The 25,166-nt window shown below is 40.7% G+C and overlaps 1 protein-coding gene across 4 annotated transcripts in view; it reads right to left on the reverse strand.

Annotated features, from left to right (window-relative positions):
- The window catches only part of PLPPR1 (phospholipid phosphatase related 1), a 150,459-nt gene that overhangs the window by 45,149 nt on the left and 80,144 nt on the right, over positions 1-25,166 (reverse strand). For 3 of the 4 annotated variants that reach the window (XM_069964321.1, XM_069964317.1, XM_069964323.1), the window contains one exon: positions 157-345. In XM_069964321.1, the coding sequence (XP_069820422.1) occupies positions 157-345 (189 nt within the window). Of the gene's footprint in view, positions 1-156; positions 346-23,778; positions 23,836-25,166 lie in introns of those variants that run through there. The other variant, XM_069964322.1, reaches the window with a different exon arrangement.

Here is a 25,166-nt window from a genome sequence, read left to right on the forward strand (position 1 = left end):
TTTCTAAAATGTAAATTTGTTAGATTATAGCTAACTATGCATATAGTGAGGGGATTTTTATATGTATTTATGTATGCATATATTTTTATAGCAACCACTGGGCAACTAAATATGGCACTTAAATAATTAAGAATACTTAGCATCTGAATTACTTACAATAGCTGTTGGTGTTGCTGCCAGCACACAGTACAGCACCAGAGGGGAAATAAAACTTTCATCCTCAGTCCCTGGGTATGGTTTCATTAGATTTCCATCTTGGCAGAAGAAGCCTTGAATGTGCACTTGAAAGGTATCTGTGCACTCAAAGTAGTACGCAAGCAGAACAGTGCCGGCCATGATGACAAGCTGAAAGTAAAGCATATTAGATTAAAATTTAGAAACCAGAAGTCCTTAATCTGAGAATAATCCCTCCTATACGAGAATGTCCCCATCACCAGAGCAATCTTCTTTTAACTAGCACTGTTATGTTGCAGCATTGATATATACCATACAGTGTCTGATACATAAGCCTCTTGGCAAACCCACTTAATGAATGTGTCTGATCGAAGTTTGGCCTCTGCCTGTTGACAGAGGGATATGTGCCTTAAGCAGCCTGTATATCAAAGGGCATAGTTGTGTCATTAATGAGAAAGATCAATGTAGTTAAGGGCAGCATGTTTCACTATGTTAATATGAAGCACTTTAACACCAAATAGTAAGAATTGACGTGACTACATGTAATAAGATAAGTGTCATTACAGATCAGGTGTCACAGCTACAACCCACACAATTAAATCAAGGATTTCATGTATTACACAGAATAGATTTTAACTACCACATTGTTTGTTCATAGGTAATGGGAAACTAGATTAAAGTGGCACTGTCGTTATAATTTTCAAAATCTAAATCAACTGTAGATGTGATATAAAACAAGTTTGCAATTTATAATCATTATTTATTTACTTATTTAGTTGATCTAAACACAGTAAGTGCCGTGTTTTCCATGATAACTAACAAAAAAATAATAAATGTAAATTGCAAACTTGCTTTATTTCACATCTACTGTTGATTTAGATATTGAACAGTGACACTTTACAGTTGGTTACATTTCTCTTCTAATACTTGAAGGCAAATTATAGTAGGAAACTGTTCACATCTGCTTTGCAGTTTCCATTCACAATACAGTATGCAGTGTAGTAGTTATCGGAAAGTTGTATGTAACCCCAAAGGGTGACAATAAATGAAACAATTAGATACAGCACAAAAAAACAGTCCCTCACATTGGTGCAAACAAAGAAAAAGTTCTTTATTTTTCAAGTCATAGAAACATGAAAACATAGAAGATTGTCTGCAGAAAAAGACCACTTGGTCTATCGAGTCCGCCCTTTTAGTAATTCCTTTCTTAATAACTTAGGATAGCTATATGTTTATCCCAGGCAGGTTTACATTCTGTTATTGCTAATGGGTGCCTCCCACTGGGGGGATTCACTTTTACTTTTGCTATTAAAAACAAACAAAAGCAATAAAAAGTTGTTGTTTTTTTTACCCCACAAGTATAGATGAGCCGTGAAATATGTACTTCCTGAACCGAGATTTGTTCCCCAACTTCCCGAACCTTGCAAAAAATGTTATTCAGGTACAAACTTTTTTTCTGAAGTTCATCCCGAAGTTCCTCCATAATGGGGACCCACATAGTACATTACACTACAGCAAAAGCGCAGGTGAAAGGGGTTATCTATAACCCTTGCAACCGGGCAAAGGGCTGCAAGGTAACCCCCACTTCTCACCACGCGTTCGATGTTACATTTTCTCCTTCACTACATATATTGTAGCAAGTCAGCTTCTGTGCAGTGAACTGAACACATACATTTACACTAGCTAAAGACAGATACGTAGAGGCAGGGTTAGAGAGGCATACTTAGATGGGGTTGTAGAAGATTGATTAGATATCAGGGACAGATGGAGGGATAGTGTTAGAGTAGTAATGTAAGTTGTGTAGCTGTGAAATGGCTCCTGTCCTGTCAGTTTATGTGCCAGTATACTCTGTCCACAGCCCTCCTGTGTGAAGTTAACCCAGTTAGTCACTAGTCATTTGACATGACATTTATTCTGATGCCAGGTTTCACAACAGGCCCCCTGACAGGTGACTGTTTTAACTTCACCCAGGAGGTTGATGGATCACTGACATACAAGAGTAATTTTACACCAGTGATGCACCTGTGTTGACCAGCTCTCCAGGTGATCATAGGGATGCCCTTGGTGTTGGTGAGGTGCAGTAGAAATAAGCCAACAGGTGGACAAGGTATTATTGTTTAACAGTGACTTTACTGAAATGTCAGGTACAACGGGTAAAAGGGGGACACTGAGGGACACAGCACTGGAGGGACACTGAGCATCCCTTTGCCATCATCCTCTCCAGCAGGTTGTGACATCACCATTTTATCCAGGAAGTGAAGCCTTGATGATATAGTAAGTTCAGGGGAAAAAAAACACTTTATGTACATTTCCTGTAATAAGTGTATATTGGTCATTTGTATAACTTTTGGGGCGCAATACAATACTTTAATAGAAATTTTCACTGGACTTCTTTAACTTTTATTACAGCATCGATATTAAAGTTTTCCTGTAAAGGCCTGTAAACCAAAGAGTTTAATGACTGCCATAGTGGTGACAAGATAACACTGTATATATATTGAGAGCTTTTGCAAGAAGAGCTCACAGTTTTTCAAAATTGTAACTTGGTTTAAGGGCATTGCTTTGGTTTAAGAGCTCCCTGTACTAGGTGCAAGGGGAGTGGGGGTCTACAGTAGGGTCTACACCTTCCAAATCATAGCAGATCTACTTCAGGCTGGGGCTTGCATCACGGGGACAGGACTCTGTGGAAGTAATCTCCTTATAGCTGTAACCCCTCTTTCCCTGGACAGAAAGTGCTGCATTTATGTGCCCACATATGCCCTGCTCATTCCTTCATGCTCCCTGCAGTCTCTGTCAGCCCTTGTGTTTCCCATCCTCTCCATTCCTGCTATTATGTGCCTGCACTTACACTCAGCTATTCACACTGCTGCTATAATGTGCCTGCGCTTACACTCAGCTATACACACTGCTGCTATAATGTGCCTGCACTTACACTCAGCTATACACACTTACATAGCTATACAGAGAAAAGTTTATGTCTCTGTCCTCCTGCATAGCTCTGTGATTCTAACTTCCTGATTGGTCCATGCTGAATACACCCCTTCCCCATTGGTGTCATGTGACCACACAGACCTCTCTATTCTAGCCTGTTGTACTGCTACTGTATTATAGAGATCTGCAGCTCCATCCTGTATCTACAAACTGCTGCTGTTTTTTCAGGTTTATGCACTTACTATACATTATACTCCACATGATGATTGCTATACTGTACAATAACTTATAATATCACATATTCAGCTGTTCTGAATGTTTGTTTCATTTGTTTTACATGTTATTTTACATGAATAAAAAAAATCATTATTTAGAGGTATGCAACCAATTGTCTGCATTTCAATGATTTCTAATGCAAAAATTTGTTTGGTGTAAGAGTGATTTGGCTTACAAGCATGGTCCTGCAACAAATTATGCTCGTAATCCAAGGCACCACTGTACATATATTTATGTGTCCCAACAGTGCAGTTAAATACTTCTGCAGTAGATGCCAGCAGAGAGTTTTAGAATCACATGACGCATTATACAAAATGCTGATTATTTTGTAATGTAGTTCAGTAACTACTATGAGGTATTTAAAATGTTCATGGATATATTCAGCCTGTTGTGCTTCTGTGCTAATTCCTAATTATTGTTAATAATTAGTAATATTATCCACCTTTAAACTGAAATTCAAATGTGTGAGTACAATGTATAGAAAACTGCTTTTTGTAAGGGCCTATTTTTTATTTTAATAGTTGAATAGGGCTTTCAGTTAGATATTGGTCCTTGTGAAATAACATATGTTTAAAGGGGTATTCTGGATAGGGAAAGAGGGGATGTATAAAATGTGTGTGTGAAATATGATAAACATGCAAATAGTACTTATTATGGGTTTGGCACAGGGGCATAGCTAGGAGTTCAGCCTACGGGGGGGGCGAGTGATTTTCAGTGGGCCCCCAACCAATTGTTACCTATAGGGAACCACAGCAGACGACAATGCTTTCCAAATAATTGTAATAAAGGGTATATTCTGCTACTTTACTTATAATAAATAGGGATTAAGAAGAGTGTAAAACATACCGTAGTTGCCTAGAAAAAAAAAAAAAAAAAGCTGCAACACTCCAAAATGTACTAAATGTAATCTACTACTACTATCTATCTCCTATCTATTAATCAATCTATCTATCTATCTATCTATCTATCTATCTATCTATCTATCTATCTATCCTCTTTATTACATATCTATCTGTCGGACAGCATGAGGACTAAGCCATATCCGATGGGCCTAGCATGGGGCACATACACTAGCTAAATGCTACAGCAAATTTTAGGATGTATAATAATACTTATAATAAATAGGGATTAAGAAGAGTGTAAAACATACCGTAGTTGCCTAGAAAAAAAAAAAAAAAAAGCTGCAACACTCCAAAATGTACTAAATGTAATCTACTACTACTATCTATCTCCTATCTATTAATCAATCTATCTATCTATCTATCTATCTATCTATCTATCTATCTATCCTCTTTATTACATATCTATCTGTCGGACAGCATGAGGACTAAACCATATCCGATGGGCCTAGCATGGGGCACATACACTAGCTAAATGCTACAGCAAATTTTAGGATGTATAATAATACTCATATGTACAGTATATATAAAATGTTAACATAAGACAAGTATACAAACATTACTTCAACACTATCACTACTACCATCATCAAAACATAATGACTAATACCACTATACCAGGGGTGTCAAACTCCCAGCTCCAGCTGTTTCAAAGCTACGATTCCCATCAAGCCTGGACAGACAAAACTTTAGCTGTCCAGGCATAAAGGTAACTGTAGTTTTGCAACAGCTGGGATGGAGGGCTGCAGTTTAACACCTGTGCTCTATACAGCCATTGAATAAAGTCCACTATATAAACAAAATATTACTAATAATACCACATATACAGGACAAATACTGCCATTGTATGACCACTACCCTCACCATACAGTGACTGGATAATACCACTATACTATGACTGAACAAAATCCACTATTTAAAGACCAATATTCTTCCTAACCAGTGACCATATAGAGGTAGAGCTAGCTGTATACAGGTTCTGCATATCCTGTAAGTGATTATAGTGCAGTTACTTCAAGTGACTCAAAGGGGTGCCTTCTCTGAATGACGTTGACATTTTTGCCAAGTAGTTTACTTTTCTTTTTTCTTCTGTCTGGCTCGGCCATCGTGAAGACTTCTTCTGAAGATGCCTTGACTCTGCCAAATATTTTAGGCTCCTTACTAAGACAACATCTCTGCATATTGCTTTTCACTGTTGCCCACTTTATGCCCCCCATGCAGTATTTAGACTTAGTCTTACCCCTTATATATTACACAAACTCCCCCTATGCCCTCATATAGTAAAAAAGCCACCATCTACCCTCATATAGTAGATTACCCCCCCACCCCCGAACCTCCATACAGAAGATAGACCCCCTTGTGCCCCCCATATAGTAGTTAGGCTTTTTGCCTTCATATAGTAGTTCAGCCTTCTCTGTGCATCCATATTGTAGTTAGGCCTTCTGTGTCCCAATATGGCAATTATGTCCCTCTTTTTCAATGTAGTAGTAGTTAGGGCGCTCTGTTCCCTATATCGAAGTTAGTGGCCCCTGTGCATCTATATAGTATTTAGACCTCTCTGTGCAGGCGATTCCCCCACCCCCAGTAGACAGTATCCTTTATTTAGTCATTCCCCTCCAGCACCATCTCCAATGTAGGTAATCCCCCCAGTATGTATTCCCCATGCAGGCATTCCCCCTGGAAGACAACCCTCTCCCCTTGCAGTAATGTCTCGCAGGGCGGCATTGTCCCTGCGTGGCTGCAACACTGTAGTCTTCTGGAATTACCTCTCTCCCTGCTCTGTGAGCACACAAGTGATGTCAAGGTAGGGAGTGGCCCTGCCAGTGATTGGCAGCGGGAGAGTCTATTCTCTCGTTGCTTTGTCAATTAGCCTGCCTCCCTTAATTGTATGTGCTTCTCATACAGTTAAATAACGGGGCACAGCACCCAGCAGCCGAGTGGGCCCCGCAGGTAAAGGGGCCTGCACTTACTAGGTTCTGGCCAGGGGCCCATTAAAGCCAATAGACATTTGTTAAGGCTGTCTGAAAAACAATAGCATTAACTAGCTAAATTTTCAGGAGGCCCCCTGCCTGTGTGGGCCCAGGAGCAGCCGCCCCCTCTGCCCCTACCAAATTACGCTTATGGTTTGGTGCCATTATGCTCCATTAGCAATGCACTCACTTACAGGAAGTACTGGAACTTAAAACTGCTACTCTCTTCATCGGAGTACAGTGCCTGTCGGCATGCTGACAGGCTCAAAACACTGCACTATATTTGCCATAGGTCATTGGCAAGTATAACAATGGCCGTTCTTGTAAAAAAAGAATACATTTTGTTGAATCCTATGGCAAACAGCAGCCACTGTGCACACAATTTATTGCACAATGGCCACTGTTGCCCTACGGCCATGGAAATAATTGACGTAAATTATTTTCTTCTGGCAGACCAGGTACCAGGTGCATTATATGTTCCTGTGGCTGATACTGGCCATATCGGCCGCAGGAACATTACTGAATGGTTATTTGAATTGCGGGCACCTTGGACTGTGACTGCAATTCAATTAACCATTGACCTGAATACAATATACGGCCATGAGAATCACCATACACTGTGTGAACAGATTGTGAACAGCAGCCGTTGTTCACAATCTGTTCACACAGTGTATGGGGATTCTCATGGCCGTATATTGTATTCAGGTCAATGGTTAATTGAATTGCAGTCACAGTCCAAGGTGCCCGCAATTCAAATAACCATTCAGTAATGTTCCTGCGGCCGATATGGCCAGTATCAGCCACAGGAACATATAATGCACCTGGTACTATGATGTAAAACAACAGACGTTGTTAAACAACGGCTGTTGCACTACCCGGTGTGTACATAGCCTTAAACAGTTTAGGAGCTCCCGACATCATTTAATCACGGACGTGTGAATGACCCCTTACAGTTATGACCATTCTCATTCAAGACATACTCAAACCTTAAAATTAAGGTGCGCCTTAATTTTAAAACTGTCTGTAATCACAGAGTGCTACCTACAATACTAGAGATTCAAATCTGCACCACCTATGTGCTGAACCAAAATGTGCATCGCTCTACTCTATACCCGCTCGCTTATCCCTCCATGCTGCATCAATTTGCCACAGATGTTGCAATATTTGTATCTGCTCTATTTTTGCCTCCTTATATTCTCCATTGTTGTCAGATATAAGTTTCCCATTTTCTTATATTTTAATGGGAACTCTGAGGAAATATAGGGGTTCCCTATTTAAGATGCTTATCCACCTAACGATTTCTACAGAAGCTGTGTAATCGTAAATTGGTTATCCAGCGTCAGCTAGAAGTGCATAAGGCCCACCAGAAGATTTGATTCTGAAGTCATACAAAACAATGCACTTTCAGGATTAGGCTGCATTCACACGTCCCGTAAAATTGTCCATTGTCGCAGATCAGCATCAACACAGATTCTTTACTGTGCAAGCAGTGAGACTATGAAACTCTCTGCCACATGATGTTTTCATGGTTGATTCATTAAATAAGTTCAAGGGAGGCCTGGATGCTTTTCTTTAAAAATATAATATTACAAGTTATAGGCATTAGATTTCCTGTGACACGTTGATCCAGAGATTGTTCTGATTGCCATTGGAGTCGGGAAGGAATTTTCTCCCTGTAATGGGGCAATTGTCATCTGCCTCATGTGGGTTTATGCCTTCCCCTGTATTAACACAGTAGGGTTTCCCTAAGTTGAACCTGATGGACTTTCAACCCTATTAACTATGTAATTATTTAACTATGTAAGATTATTGAAGTGAATGAAGCCATTCACATGATCTGTGCCACGACCTGCACAGTGAAAAAATAGGACATGTCCTAGTGCGGATCGCCGTATGGAACCCCCCCCCCCCCCCCCCCACCAGCAGAGATGACAGGAGCGCATGATGTGCGTTCCTGTCATCACATCTACTACTCACCTACTCCCCCGTGCCTTTTTTTCCTGGCAATGTAGTCCAGGCCACTTCCGGTGAGTGTGTGTAGCCGGTCAGCACATGGGAATGGGTGAGCAGTAGATGCAATGACAGGAGAGCACATCATGCGCTCCTGTCATCTCTGCTGCCGGGGGGCGGGGTGGGAAGATCTGTGCCATGCGGTCTCCAGCTAGGGGATATGAGCCGTGATCCTCCTGCGGATCGCAGCTGGGATCTTGTGAATAAGGCCTTAGCTTTGAATTTTCATTGACATAACTCGGGCAGTTCTTGTTGCTTCCTGAAGTGCTGTAGAAATCCCACAGATTTTATAGCTACAAGTAGGATGTGATGTGTGGAACATATACACTGGCTACAGCTGTTATACAGGAGGCATTTAACTACCTGTTATAAAATATATACATCGCACAGATGGAATGCAGCACAAAGAGAATGATACCCTGCTGGAAAAGCTAAGGTACCCTACCCTGTGAAAATTGTAGAGCAACACAATGTATGCATTAAAGTATCATGCAGTATGCAAATAATAGTAGAAGTTCCACTACATTGTACATACCAATAATGCAATTATATACTAAGCATTTACAGTAAATACCACTACATACTGTTCATAAATAACACAGCTTTATGTTGTACTTTATTGGGCAAGATTTTATCAAGGTGGGCATTTCATGGACCCTAACATGTGCCAATACTGCATCCATATCCATGACACCTTGATAAAATCACATTTTCATTATATAGTGGAATTACTTGTGTCCATTGCTTTGTTGTAGGTACAGTATATGGCACCACCAGGTACAGTTAGAGTGCTTACAATAAACCACAGAAAGTTGCAGGATCTAAAATTGCAGTCATTTAGAAGTTACTGAATTAAAAAAACAAGAGGATGGTTGGTTGGACAGCTTCCATAGGTTGGAAAAAGAGAGGACTTAAAGGTCCTCCCCCAAGAGCTAAAGAATTAAATGCTCCCAAACCTAGCTGGTCTTACTCACCAAGTTCCTCAGAGTATTTTGAGCCAACTCCCATCTTTTTAGTTGTCGCCGTTCCTGAGTAACAAGTTTTTCTAAAAGCCATCTATATCCAAGATGGCACCAAAAGGGAAAATACATTACCCATCATGCAGTGCTTCTACTTGATTGGTCCATTTGCATACTCGCCCCCTTACCCTTCTTTTTTGTCTACTGCTGTCATTACTGTGGCCGGAGTTGTCATCTGTGACCAGGAAGAGGCGGTGGGGGGGGGGGGGGGGGCTGTCATGTGCCACCAGATGTCCTCACCAGATGTCACTTAAGTGGGCAGGGTTATAATCTCTAACCCAGCCCACTGAAGAGAGGCAGAACACATGATCCCCGACACGGAGGCTAAGCCAGCCAGGAGAAGGAGCGTGTGGGAGTGGACTCTGTTTAGCTCCTTTTTTTAATTCAAAGGGGGAGAGTCTTCAGAAAATGCACAAAAACGCTCAAAACACCTAATAACTTGCTTTGACCAACATGTAAAGTTATGAGTGGACTATTACATGGTGTAAAAAGATTTGGAAGTAAATACCCCTTTAGGGTAAATTCACCCGGGCGGATCCGCCGGGAGCCTCAAATGCCGCCAGATTGTGGTGCCGGTATAGTATCATCCCAGGCGGCGGGGGTTAATGCGGCCGGCACTTACATACTGGCAGCGGGATGACAATCCCGCTGCGAGTATGTAATTGCATTGGATTTCACATGGAATGGATCCGTTGGCGATTTAGCTGCAAATTTGCAGCACTAAATCCACTGCTGATTTGCCCGTGTGAATTTACCCTTAATGACACCTTTCCTTGAAGGCAATCTGTCAGCTGGATATCACGTTCCAAACTGCTCACACTGTTACATAGCTTTTAGATCTAGGAGACACATAGTACCTTTCATGAATCCGCCTGTACTTCCACAACATAGAAAAAAGCTTTTATTCTATTAAACAAAGTGTCAGAGGCTTTCCTAAGTTCCCAAAGTGCAGCAAGCTTGCATACTACTTGCTCCCATACCTGACTGTGCTTGGGATTCAGCTTTCAACTGACAAGCAAGCAGGGAGTGGGGAGTTAGAAGGCTTGCAGCTTTTCAGGAGATTGAAAAAGCATCTTTGACTCTTTGTACCAGAGAATAAAAAGAATTTTCTAGCACAGACAGATATATGAAAGGTACTATAGGGGAGATTTATCAGATCAAAGGGTGTAAAAAAGATATTGGTGTAAATCGTCCATAGTAACCAATCACAACTCAGCTTTCAGCTCTGGTAAAAGAAGAATAAGCAGAGGCCTTATTAGTTATTAGCAGGGTACATACAGTATAGTCACCTATTTATACCCCCTTTTACAGATCTACTGATTTCTTTTTTTAGGCTTACTAAAAGTTGTGGACGCTTAGGTATTGTATTAAATTATGACCAAGTACCTTCCCATATCTATTCAATACTATATTATGTTAACAGGACACGAAAGACTGATAGTTCAATTAAAGTTAAAAGTATCTAGAAGGCAATAAGAAGGCTTTTAATTAAATTAAAACATGAGAATGGCAGCCAAGTGTTGGCATAAAGCTCACAGTCATACATTTGTGTGTCATTCTATACTATGCACTTCCTGGAAAACTTTTGAAAACTCCATAAACCTTTGACCATAAACCTTTCATCAAACATGTCCAGCATAAGAAAGTGCATAAAGAGGCAGAAAAAAAGGAATGGTCTCCAGCATAAAGTGCGCAGATTTACACTTCTTGCCATTTCTTGCCAACAAACTAGCAGATTTAAAGTGAATACCATTAATAAAAATTCCAGGCAAGTGTTTCCTAATTGGACAATGTGTTATGCTTTTACTCATCATTATTTTCATTTTTACCAGAAATTGCATTCCATATAAATATTACATGACTAATCTTATATAGAAAAGTCTAGAGCAAGGTCAAATCTTTGGTATATCTTGAGAGCTAACATAAGAGCCAAGGTACGGCTGCAATAAACTAAGAGTACAGCTCAATTTATGACCGTGAAATATGTGCACATAAATACTCTGTGGCTCTTGAGGGATGCTAAGAGATGAAATATTTAATTTGTCTTTTCAATGTTCATGCAGTTTTCAGTTCAACATTTTCCCCGTAAATTAATAACAAAATAGCAAACAAAATAGACCCTGTGGTTTATATTGTGCCAGCTTATTCCAAAGTGCCGTACAGAGATGGGCACCATGTACCCTGAGGAACCCACAAGGACACAGAGAGAACCTCTAAACTCCTTGCAGATCTTGGATTTGGTCATGTTGGAATTAATGACCTTAGTGCATCAAGGCAATATCCCTTAACACTTTGTTTTCTAATATATTAAAGTAAATGTACCAGAATATATATTAAATAATTCTATATCAAACCAAAAATTTCCATAACATCTGATCAGCACCACCACACAGACTCTAATGGTGCCATCTAGAGGCAAGCCCAGCACTCCCAGTGCACTAGTATTGTCTCCTGTTGGTGCCTTCAGAATGAATACTGTCCCCGGCCAGGCATGTCACAGAGGGGAGGTGATATTGGTGCACTGGGAGTGCTGGGCCCACCTCTCGTGCACCAAACTAGACATCTGCATATTTACAAAACAGAGGAGAAAAAATATATATAAAAATTATAGATAGAAAGATAGTTGGATACATATTTATGATGGGGGAAATAGAAAAAAATGCAGTTATATACATTTTGGTTGGGGTCATTTTCAAGCCATTCACAGTGTGGTGAAAATGGCATGAATGCACCCTTTACATCAGTATGATTACAAGGATACCCACATCAAAGAAACGAGCGTATCTGTTCCCCCAGCCACAGGATCTGAAGAGGCTAAGAATATGCTGGCACACATCTTGACAGAATTGGACTACCTTCTAGACATCTGCCATATCACCAAATGGAAATCACTTAGAAAATTTGTAGTGCATAGATTTAACTTGGATGTATAGTGTGTCTCTTCATGTTAAAAAGGTTATCTGGGATATTAAGGAGTCATAAAAGTGATACAAAATGTGGAGCCATACATAAATAAAGATATTTAAATACCTTAATGTGTTTTTTGTGCCTTCCTCACCCAAATACTGCAGTCAGCTGCTCATTGTGTACTAACAATTCCTGGATGGGTGAGTTTCATTAGTTCTTCGGCAGCTTACCTGACCTCTCCTCCTCCTTCTCCTCCTCCTCCTAGCAGTCTGCATCCATGGCAATGTTGGACTGGCCCACTGGTGGACCAAAGGGTCCTCTGGTTGCACAGAGATCTGTGTACTGAACTCTACTATGCCACTCAAAGCCAAATCATTAAAGGGGAACTTCGGTTAAGAAAGATTTAACCCTGTTCAGTCCCCACCCATAATCTAAGCTTGTTTGTTATAGGTTTTTATTACATGAATTGGCCATTTGTCTGCAGCACATCCTTACTCACACCCTGAAGCTGCTGAAAATCCTTACTGATTGGTCCATTTTGTCTTAAGTCCTCTGTTGTCCCTCTCCACTTTGAAACAGATGTCACATATTCTGTCTCTTCTGTTGCCAGGCAAGCTGTAACACCTTGCACACCCTGCCCACCACTGACATCACACAGTGATCACCTGGCCAAGGGTTGGGGAAACCACAGCCTCTCATGAGTAGTATACTATAGGGGAAAGGAGACACTGTGGTTTCATTTCTCCTTCCTTCCCTCTCTCTCTCTCTCTCTCTCTCTCTCTCTTTCCCTCTCCCTCTTTCTCTAAACTATCTTTTTAGATAGATAGATACTGTGTTTACTGTGCAAAGCCAAAGCAGATCGAACCAGTGGTGGGCAGATACTAAAATACATTTGTTAAATTTGAATCTGGAGCTAGTAGCAACATAGACAAGAGGGGGAAAGTGTCAAACAAACAGTGGGGCATCAGTGAGTTCGCTTTTAAAGGAGAGGTCCGGCCAAAATTATTTTTTATATGTTGTTACTGATGGAAAGTTATACAATTTTCTAATGTACATTAATTATGGGAAATGCTCATATACTCCTATTTCCCTTAATTTAGTGTATCAGGAAGTGTTAGAATTATCTCAGAAGCAGTGACGTCACAACGAATGGTGTAATTCCTATGGAGTGTCTAGCAGGGGGCGCACTATGTATAGAAGTCAATGAGTACCATTGACTTCTATATATAGTGCGCCCCTGCTGGACACTCCATTGCAATTACAATGGATGTGTATGTAAATGTAATATACAGTGTTTTTGATTGAATACATTTATGGAATACTTTGGGGAGCAAGTGTCTTTGCTCCCCAAAGTATTCCATAAATATAATCAATCAGTACATCACAGTAAGCCCGCCGCCGCCGCTACCAAACGCCCGCCGCTCTGGACTACACTCAACTACTACTCTCATCACCTGCTCATAGCAGTATATGAGCATTTCCCATAATTAATGTACTTTCGAAAATTGTATAACTTTCCATCAGTAATAACATATAAAAAATAATTTTGGCCGGACTTCTCCTTTAAGGCAGCAGTAAATATTTTACCGTAACTAGTGCTCCTCCCTGCCTGCAGTTGGTGGCATTTTAAAAACAGTCAGACAATAGCATATCTGTTCTTGGTGCTCAGCACTGGTGGGGTAAGTGAGAAGCTACGGTCGGTGTTATCTCTGACACTGATCCATGTTGGATTAGCGGCAGCTGGCAGGTGATTCATACAGTGAGAGCGGGAATGCAGAGCAGTTCTGACTTGTAATACAGCTATTCTTGTCACGTCAAGGTTAAACTCCCCATCCCTTCTCCCTCACCTTCCCTTATTGTGTAGAAGTGGCCTGCTTCTTTCATGTAGTCAGTGTGTCCCTGCTACTATAACACCTCTGTGCAGTCAAGAGAGAGTAGGAAGAGGAATAGTTTGTTTTTAGTTACAGTTGGCCCAGTTCTGGCAGGGAAGACATAAAAACAGGTTTAGGACAATAATTTTTTTTATTAATCCTCTCTTGTACCCATTCTCTCAAAACCTCTAGCTCTCCCTTCACTGCTTACCCAAACCATACAAAAGCCCTTTATTATGGCTTTGATGAAATATATTAAAGGGATACTCTGGCACTTAAAAACCTGTTATATAGTGATGCTCTTATATAAAACATTACAAACATCCTTCCCTTACCTCCCCGGTCCCCCAAGGACTCCTGTGGCATCTACCCCACACACACACTGCTGCCCCCATTACTTCTGAGAATCACTGACTGAGCTGGGACACAGCTTTGACTCTGTGTTTTTTTTTTGTTATAAACTCACAGTTGTTGTCCCGCTGTCTTCAGCAGGTTTGCTGCTAGGATGCCATTCACTTGGATGGCACTTAAATCTGCTGTAAATTTGGCACAATAAAACACTCAGCATGAAAAAAGTATCAGACAATTGTACACAGCAAAAAATGCACAGTTTTTATATAACGTAAGTCACAGCATATGTGGTATACAGTAGTGCCCGTTTTTACCATTTGTTTAAGATATATGTTTTTATCTTTTTCAAAAGAATAAAATGTGCAATTTGCATTAAAAGCTTTTGTACTCTAAAGTTCAAGAGCAGCTTTTGTGGGGAAAAAAAGGATATGTTTATATTGGTGATATCCGTTTATAATTGTTTCTTTATATTTATCCCTTTAGGCTGGGTTCACACTACGTATATTTCAGTCAGTATTGTGGTCCTCATAGCAACCAAAACCAGGAGTGGATTGAGTTCACACAATGTTGAAATTGAGTGGATGGACGCCATATAACAGTAAACAACGGCCATTATTTCAATATAACAGCCGTTGTTTTAAAATAACAGCAAATATTTGCCATTAAGGGTATATTCACATGAACAGGCTCGCAGCGAGATTCTCGCTGCGAGACCGGCAGGTCCTGGCAGTTCCCACAAACTATATACTCGCTGCGGTCTAAACAACCGCAGCGAGTATGTAATTCTGCCGCCCTTAACCCCTTCTGCTCCCGGCCGACTCCCCCGTTGTAAGCATACATTACCTGTCCTCGCTGCACGGGTCGGGCGTCCTGCTCTCCCGTCCGGCCAATCAGTGTGTTGCCCAGCCGCAGCCACTGATTGGCCGGACGGGAGAGCAGGACGCCTGAGTATAAAGTTTGTGGGAACTGCCAGGACCTGCCGGTCTTTCTGCGAGACCGTTTGTGTGAATATACCCTTAGGGTAAATTCACACAGGCGTCTCGCACAAGAAATCAGCAGCTAATCCGCAATACACATATTCTTATTATTATTAATATATGTATTGCGGATTAGCTGCGGATTTCTTATGCGAGACGCCCATGTGAATATACCCTAAGGCTAGGTTCACACTATGTAACTGTGCGGCTGTATTTTTTATGCGGCTGTAAATGTGCGGATGAAACTACGGCCGTGGGAAAAAATAGACATGCGGCTCAAAACATACGGTCATTTACTTGGAAATCTGGTTCAACTAAAAATAACAAATAAAATCTTAAGAAAGTGATGCAAACACCTCTGGATGCATCTGGGAACACAGTTTACATGAATTGCTATTACCGGGGTTTGCGATCATCTGCACTAATGCCGATGTCTCTCATGGTTAATCTATTAAAATAATAAAACACATTTTCGTTGTAATAAAGTGCCTTTCGTTGTTCAATAATTAAATTTAAACTAATCCATCATTTTGCAATTAAATATACTGTTAAAATAAATAAATATATAAATAAATGTATATTTATATATATATATATATATATATATATATATATATTTATTTTTTGACAGTATATTTAATTGCAAAATGATGGATTTGTTAGAATTAAATTATTGAACAACGAAACTGAATTTATTTCATCGAAAATGTGTTTTATTAATTAAATATTAATTAGTACAGGAAGCTCCATAAGCCGTTAATTCATATTACCGGCAAAAGAGCTTTCTGTACTAATCATCACTTTACTTTAATGAAAACATCAAATGTTTCTTCTAATTATGTTATCACAATAGCATTATTAGAAGAAACATTTAGAATTATATGTGCGCTCAGCTGATTGGCTGATCGGCTGAGCGCACATATAAAGAGCCGGTCCGCAGCACAGTGACTTCATTGTGCTGCGGACCAGCGAAGAGGACACATCGGAGTGAGTATAGAGCTCTCCCCACCCCCTCCCCAGCACTGCACCCCTCCCAGCAAGGAAGGGGGGGTCAGTTAACCCCTTCCTTGCTGGGATGGGTGCAGTCTGACATCAGTCTGGCCCCCAAGGGGTTAAGGGGGATGCAATACATCCTCCCTTAACCCCTTGGGGGCCAGACTGTAAGCAGCGATCTGTAAAGATGCTGCATACTGTAAGGTGCACAACACCGCTCACAATGATGGGTGTTGTGCTCCTGTTTGTGTGTTTTTTGTGTGTTTCTCCCTTTTTGTATTTCAGATATCGGTATCCTGGGGATCACGTCGGATTCCGTGGACTACGTCGATGACCAGCGTTTTTTTTTGTTTGTTTTTTTAATAAAATGGTCAATGAGGGGTGTGGGGGTGTTTTTATTTGAATAAAAAAATTTTTTTACTTGTGTCTTGTCTTTATTTCTTTACTTTATAGACTTAGTAGTGGAAGCCATCTAATAGGCGGAATCCATTACTAAGTTGGGGCCTAGTGTTAGCCGGTATAAAATGGCTAACACTAACCCCCTATTATTACCCCAGTACCCAATGCCACCAGGGGTACTGGGAAGAGCCGGGTGCCAGTGGTCCCGGAGCGTCAAAATTGGCGCTCCTGGACCGGGCGGCAGCAGGCTGGTAAGATTTAGGCTGGGGAGGGCCTAAACCAATGGCTCTTCCCACCCTGGTGTTACCAGGCTGCTGTCGTTTGGTTTTTAACCCGGCTGGTTATAAAAATAGGCGGGACCCTATGTGGTTTTTTTTTTAAATAAATAAATAATTTAAAAAAAACGCATAGGGTCCCCCCTATTTTTATAACCAGCCGGGTTAAAAACCAAACGACAGCAGCCTGGTAACACCAGGGTGGGAAGAGCCATTGGTTTAGGCCCTCCCCAGCCTAAATCTTACCAGCCTGCTGCCGCCCGGTCCAGGAGCGCCAATTTTGACGCTCCGGGACCACTGGCACCCGGCTCTTCCCAGTATCCCTGGTGGCATTGGGTACTGGGGTAATAATAGGGGGTTAGTGTTAGCCATTTTATACCGGCTAACACTAGACCCCAACTTAGTAATGGATTCCGTCTATTAGACGGCTTCCACTACTAAGTCTATAAAGTAAAGAAATAAAGACAAGACACAAGTTAAAAAAAAAATGTATTCAAATAAAAACACCCCCACACCCCTCATTGACCATTTTATATAAAAATAAAAAAAAAACGCTGGTCATCGACGTAGTCCACGGAATCCGACGTAATCCCCAGGATACCGATATCTGAAATACAAAAAGGGAGAAACACACAAAAAACACACAAACAGGAGCACAACACCCATCATTGTGAGCGGTGTTGTGCACCTTACAGTATGCAGCATCTTTACAGATCGCTGCTTACAGTCTGGCCCCCAAGGGGTTAAGGGAGGATGTATTGCATCCCCCTTAAGCCCTTGGGGGCCAGACTGATGTCAGACTGCACCCATCCCAGTAAGGAAGGGGTTAACTGACCCCCCCTTCCTTGCTGGGAGGGGTGCAGTGCTGGGGAGGGGGTGGGGAGAGCTCTATACTCACCCCGATGTTGTCTCTTCGCTGGTCCGCAGCACAATGAAGTCACTGTGCTGCGGACCCGCTAATTATATGTGCGCTCAGCCGATCAGCCAATCAACTGAGCGCACATATAATTCCAAATGTTTCTTCTAATAATGCTATTGTGATAACATAATTAGAAGAAACATTTGATGTTTTCATTAAAGTAAAGTGATGATTAGTACAGAAAGCTCTATTGCCGGCAATATGAATTAACCGCATATGGAGCTTCCTGTACTAATTAATATTTAATTAATAAAACACATTTTCGATGAAATAAATTCAGTTTCGTTGTTCAATAATTTAATTCTAACGAATCCATCATTGTGCAATTAAATATACAGTCAAAAAATAAATATATATATAAATATACATTTATTTATATATATATTTATTTTAACAGTATATTTAATTGCAAAATGATGGATTCGTTAGAATTAAATTATTGACCAACGAAAGGGACTTTATTACAAAGAAAATGTGTTTTATTAATTTAATATATTAACTATTAGAGGCATCGGCATTCGGCATCATTGCCGGCTATTTTTGAAGTACTCCGTACGGACCGCCTGTCAATCCACGGCCGCGTTTCCAGCCGCAAACAATGGTCTTGTTCATTTTTTACGGGTCCGTTTACGATCGGGCCGTAGATTCATACATAGTGTGCACTGTGCAGCCGTATATCCTATACTTTCGAGCGTATGCATGAACCACCAAAAATACCGCCGCACAATTACAGCCGCAAATACAGCCGCACAGTTACATAGTCTGAACCTGGCCTAAGGGTACAAACACACACACCGTATACACAGCAAATACGCAGCAAAAACGCAGCAGATTTGAAGCAGATTTGGTGGTGCAGATTTGATGCTGTGTTCAGTTATTTAGCTCTACTCTGCTGCGTATTTGCTGCATGTTTATTGCGTATTTGCTGCGTATTTGCTGTGTATCGCAGTAGTAAATACGCTGCATATACGGTGTGTGGGTTTATACCCTAAATGGCAGCCATCCACTCAATTTCAACATTGTGTGAACATAGCCTTTCTGTGTTTTCAATCCACTCCTGGTTTTGGTTGCAATATGAGGACCACAATACTGACTGAAATATACGTAGTGTGAACCCAGCCTTAAAACGTATGTTGCATATTGTATACTGAATAATGGTTGGGATTGAGCCATCTACAGACAATCTACAGTCTGTTATTGGGAAGTGGTTAACCAGACTCCTTCTCAAAGTAGTACATAAATCTAAATATGGATTTATACTAATTTAGATTTTTTGCTGCTCCAAAATCATTATATGCATGGATGGAGTTATTAAAGGAAATTTTTTAGCAGGCTCGTGCATACGATGGCTGCTTACCTCCTTTTACTGGCGCTGATCTTCAGATACTTGTAAGTGCCATGATTTTCAATGTTACTAAAATATTTAAATTAACTTGTTAGGAGCACTGGCGGTGTTCCTTAGCCCCCAGAGCACTGCCCCCCGACTCATGCTCATGGCTCCTGACATATATTCTAGCCTGCTACTTATGCATATGCAGGCCGAATGGCGCTCTGGGGGACTAAGGAAAGTACCCAGTGCTCTTGATGTGTTAACTTTTTTATATAAGACTGAATATCACAAAAATGGCAGCACTTACAAGTGTGGAAAGACTGGCACCAGTAAGACAAGGTAGGTGGCCACCGGGAACTATCAGCAGGTTCATATGCATGAGCCTGCTGATAGTTTTACATTAAATATAAAAGTTCTATTATATGAACTGTAGTTTAGCAGTGTTTATAATTGGCATATGTTAGTTAATTATTCTTAGGCAGTAGTATAATTTTGGTAGTATAGAGGTAATTATTGCAACAGGGATGTACTGCAAAGGGGGGATTAGTGCACCCAATACTAATAAAGGGGGTAAGTTGTAACAACTTAAAGGGATACTCTGATGTATAAATAATTTAAAAAAAAATAATTTTTTATCAGCTACTGTATATCCTGCAGGAAGTGGTGCATTCTTTCCAGTCTTACACGGTGCTCTCTGCTGCCACCTTTTTCTGTCACAGGAACTGTCCAAAGAAAAAGAAGGGGAGGTTTCTATGGAGATTTGCTACTGCTCTGGACAGTTTCTGTCACGGACAAAGGTGGCAGCAGAGAGCACCATGTCAGACTGGAAAGAACATGCAACTTCCTGCAAGACATACAGCAGCTGATTAGTACTGGAATACTTGAGATTTTTGATTCGAAGTAATTTACAAATCAGACTACCTTTTATTTTTTTTCCTCTGGTATACCCCACTGACATGGCTGGAGATTGGCTGCGGCAGTCAAGTTCTAGTACAGAATATAATTTCTGCTGCCAAACAAAGACAAAGATTACCCTGCCGGCAAGATGACTTCCATGCTGTTAGCCACAGAAGCCATATTATTCTTTAAGGCAATGTTTCCCAACCTGTTGCTCTCCATCTGTAGCAAAACTCTCATCATGCATGACAAGCAAAGGTTGGAGAACACTGATTTGGGGTCTTTAGCTTCTTCTTTTTAGAAGAGTCCAAAGAACATGACTGTTGGCTGATTATGGACTGTCCTACCTCTTACTGACCTCTCTCAGCCACAGCAGCTAAGCTCTTCCATATATGATGGCACTGTACATCGGATTTGGCACATTGATGCAAGGTTAAGGAAAGAACTTAATGGAAGATGCAGCATCACAGGGCAGACTAAGCATCACAGTGTCCTATCAAATGAATGAGCTGTTAGTGTAATCCAGAATAGGTACTCCAGGCAGGAGATGCTCAGGGTAATTACCATGCATTCTGGCCAAGAGATTAGGAGGATCTGAACAGGAAATTCTCCTGTACTTATTCAACATAGGTAAAATAGAATAGAAACTTTATTGCCAAGAAAGACATTCACAGAAAATGACAATACATATGTTGGAAAAAGAAGAAACTTAAGGGGATTTGTGCAATACATAAAGCACAAAACATGTACAATAGCATATACATATACACTGGTAGTAAAACTATAACCATTCAAGCCCATGGTAATCATTGAATATTTCCAGCCTTATAGAAAAAACTAGTTAGATCTTTCTCTTTACTGTCTAGACTACACCACAACTTTTTGTAGTGCTGCCAGTTGATCTTAGCTATAAAGCTATAGCCGCAGTCCAAATCAGCTTATAGGGTTCTATGCAACCTTGTGGACCTGAATTATCAGTAGTGCTTCAAAAAGTTGCAGTCTAGCCCTGGCCAAACTCTTCTATTTTGTATGTGTAGTATTCTGAGGGTCTACAGCACTTTTGGCATTACATTAATGAATCAGGAGGCCAAGAATGAGCAATGTTATAGGATTCTTCTAATCCAGACCAGTGTTACATTGCAATAGATTGCAAATATTAACTTAAATTTAGTTAAGATGACTAATAATAAAATATGTGGTTCTCATCAGTAAACAATGCTTTATCTGCTCGAGGGGGGACGTCTTGCATAACTGTTACATGGGCTGTATACTGATTATTATCCTTCTGCAGAATATCTAAAATATGCAGATGGAAAGATTTCACACAGATACAGTGTTAATGCCTCCAGTTATAAAGTCCTAGACAGTAAAATTCAGCAATGTAATATGCTTGAAACAACTTCAGAACAATTATTGGTATTTTTAATTAAGCTTGCGTGGGTGTTAGTAGGATCAGGCGGCAGCACTGTGCCTACAGATTTGATTTCCCCTGCCTTCCCCAGAATGTGCATCTTGTGAAACAAATCAGTAATTAAATGTGATTCAGCGTGAGGTATGAGTTGAGTTAAGGATGATATAACCTAAAGATAAGAGACATTTTGTAGATGAAAAGGATAGAGTCTTGCATTTGCTTTACTTGAATGATTTGCAGAGTGGTCCCATAAAGCAAGATAAGCAGCAGCGGCAGCACATGGATATTAAAACGTAATACTCAAGGCAATCAGTGTAATAGATGGAGACATACCGCCGTAATTGGATTCTTAAATCAAAGACTGGGTCATTCTGAATTACACTGCAGTAAAATATTCAGATGTGCTGGAAGAGCATTGTTATTTGTTTAGCTTGTGTGTCTCGACCTGGTCACTAGTGACTTTTATAGGGATTATCCAGTACTTTCTTCCAGAGACAGCATCACTCTTGTCTCCACTAGTGATGAGCGAATAGTATTCAATCAAATACTACGCTATTCAAGCTATTCGTTTTCGTTTGAATATTCAAACTAAAACGCTGTTAAAATTTGATTCACCCTCCCACCCCCTGGCGCTTTTTTCCAGCCAATAAACATGCAGGGTTAGGACAGGCACTAGGAATGGGCAGGACTGCTTAACCATGTGACCTGAATATAAGAATAGTGGATTTCAGATTCGTGTCACTTGCTAGTATGAGCTAGAGAGGGACAGACTGTACACCAGGGAGAGGAAGGTTTTAGGTGAAGTAAGGTAGGAAGGGACCCCCAAAGTATAGAAAGCAGAGACTCAGAAGCTGTTTTTAAACAGTGGGGGAGATTTATGAAAGGGTGTAAATATACACCTGGTGTAAACTGCCCACTGCAACCAATCACAGCTCCACTTTTGTTCTACCAGAGCTGAAAGCTGAGCTGTGATTGGTTGCTGTGGGCAGTTTACACCAGATGTATATTTACACCCTTTCATAAATCTCCCCCAGTCTGTTCAGGGTCCTATTAGACAAATCGATTTTTAACATTTACAGACAAACGAGACTAACCTAAAATCGTTCACCAAATTACACAGAACTATAGTCCTTATTTCCGACCGTTATTGCGAATGTTACTACGATCGTTTACTCCATCTGATCCCAGCAAAACTATGAACAATGTGCAATTACACTGAACGAGTAGTGAACAAATGCGGAACTTGAGCAAACGAATGTGGAATTACAGCGAACGATTAGCGAAAAATAGTTAGTAAACGATAATCGTCCTGTGTAATAGGGCCCTTGGGTAGGAAGGGACCTCCAAAAGTCAGATGCACCCAGGCATGCTTCTCCTGGTGTCCCAGTTGCATTCCAGAGGTTTTGGCATCATTTCTTTAGGTGTGATTGTGGACTTGGTGCCCTCCAAGTGGTCAAATATTGATTTTAAAGTCCTGAGTATTTTTCTCCCATAGACTATAAAAGGATTCAATATTCGATCGAATATATAAATATCGGGAGCTATTTGAATCGACACAACTAAAATATAACTTTTAATCTTACATACAAATAAAATCTGTGTATCAATCGGTAGAAAGAAAATGTTAAAAACACAACAGTCAAACTGCTACCGTATAAACCATACGCAGCAGGACCAAAACAGGGCTATGTCACTGACTATGGTGGAGCAGTGTGCGGTTGCTGTTCAAAATCTGCCTATAGCCCCTTCAACATGTTTTGCTATGTCCACAGCATCCTCGAGAAGAGGATACCTTCCGATACCAATGGTAGGGCCTAGGGGGTAAATCCATGTGACAATACCATGGCCCAGCATAATATTTAGAGAAATCTGATTCACAACACAGGCTGAGATGGAGAATCATATAGTCTCACTGCTGCCAAGCTGTTTCCTTCCTTCTGTCAACACAATGACAATCCAACTTTGTAATGTACGGACAAGCCATTCAAGATAGATTGGTTGCTAGGGATACACCGCCTAACAGCTGCATTGTTTAAAATGAGTTGCTAGGCAGAAATAGTCAGCTCAGCTGTTTATTTACAGGGGTTATCCAGATTTAAAAATTGATTGTCAATCCTCAGGATAGGCCATCAATATTAAATGGTGGGAGTCCGACTTCCAGCACACTCACCTATCTGCTGTTTGAAGGGGATCATGCAAGTGTTGCAGCCTCTTCTGTGGAAGGTACTTCAGCATTGTCTTATTCAAGTTAGCAGGACAAAAGTCCAGTACTTTGCACCATCAATACAAGCATAAAACCATTACAAGTACAAGCACTTGTAAACATTCAAGATGCTGCAACAGTTACAATTCAAACAGCTCCAGATGTGCAAACTGCTGATCGGCAGGGGTTGTATGTTTTAATTGATGTTTATTCATTTAATGGAAATATTTTTGTTATCATGACTTTAACAGGGATCCTTAGACTACGGCTGCTTTTGACTAGTTAGACTGGCGTGAAGGGTCTAAGGAAATTCTGGTCAATAGTACCCCAGGACATGAATACACTGAGTGTAACTGGGTCAGAATCACAGGTGATAGGAGCACAATGTAGACACAAGACTTGAGAGCTGGCAGACCAAACCATAACCAGAACAAATAGTAAAGGCAGAATTAAGGAGCAAGCAAGGTCTTAACCAGGAAAACTACCAGAAATACAATGGCAATATGCTAACTATCCTGTTAGCAGGAAAGTCACTAGCAGCAGACAATCAGGAAAGTATAAGGTTTAAAGAGGTTGTCTAGGTAAAACTAATTTGTCTCCTATAAACAGAATAGGGGAAAAGTAAGAGAACGCGGGGTCAAACCTCCCTACCCCCGCCAATCTCTGTATCGGCCACTGGCTTCTTTGTTATGAATAACAACAATGTTATGAACAGCACGTGACCCGCAGCTCTATTCATTCCTATAGAGCCGCCGGAAAGAGTCGAGTGACTTTATTTGGCCAATACATATGAGTGGGGGACACAAAGGGTACATGGTTTCATGCTAGTGGGGGCACATAAAGGGGACATAAATTCTAAGTGAGAGCATAAGAGACACATAAGCCCTAAGTGGGGCACTAACGGGCATAAACTGTAATGGAGGACACTATTTTTGTTGGAGGTACACAAAGGGTACCATTATGTATAAAAGACCAAGGCGGCAGTACTATGGGGACAGTAAGGAGACACTACTTTTCTGTGGGACTTTAAGATGACTGGTGATGATTGAACAATTTCATCAAGACAGTCTTGGCCAGAAAAGGGAAAGTAAACAACTCTGGTCTGAGAAAACATCACCTGTGAGTCGCTGGGTGTAACTGTACTATAATCACTTATATAAGGTCTACAGTGTGATTATACTCTGCAGAGTGGAGAGGTATTTCACTGCTATATAGACAATGCATCATGATATGATTGGTTTGCTTGGTGGGTATATGTGGTTGTGAGATATTATTTGTTCCTTGTATAGTGATATTATTTAGTAAGTGCATGATTATTATTCAGAGATTAGAAAACCTCTTGACAACCTCTCTAA

This window comes from Dendropsophus ebraccatus, chromosome 3 (assembly GCF_027789765.1).
Source record: "Dendropsophus ebraccatus isolate aDenEbr1 chromosome 3, aDenEbr1.pat, whole genome shotgun sequence".
Classification (NCBI taxonomy): Eukaryota; Metazoa; Chordata; class Amphibia; order Anura; family Hylidae; genus Dendropsophus; species Dendropsophus ebraccatus.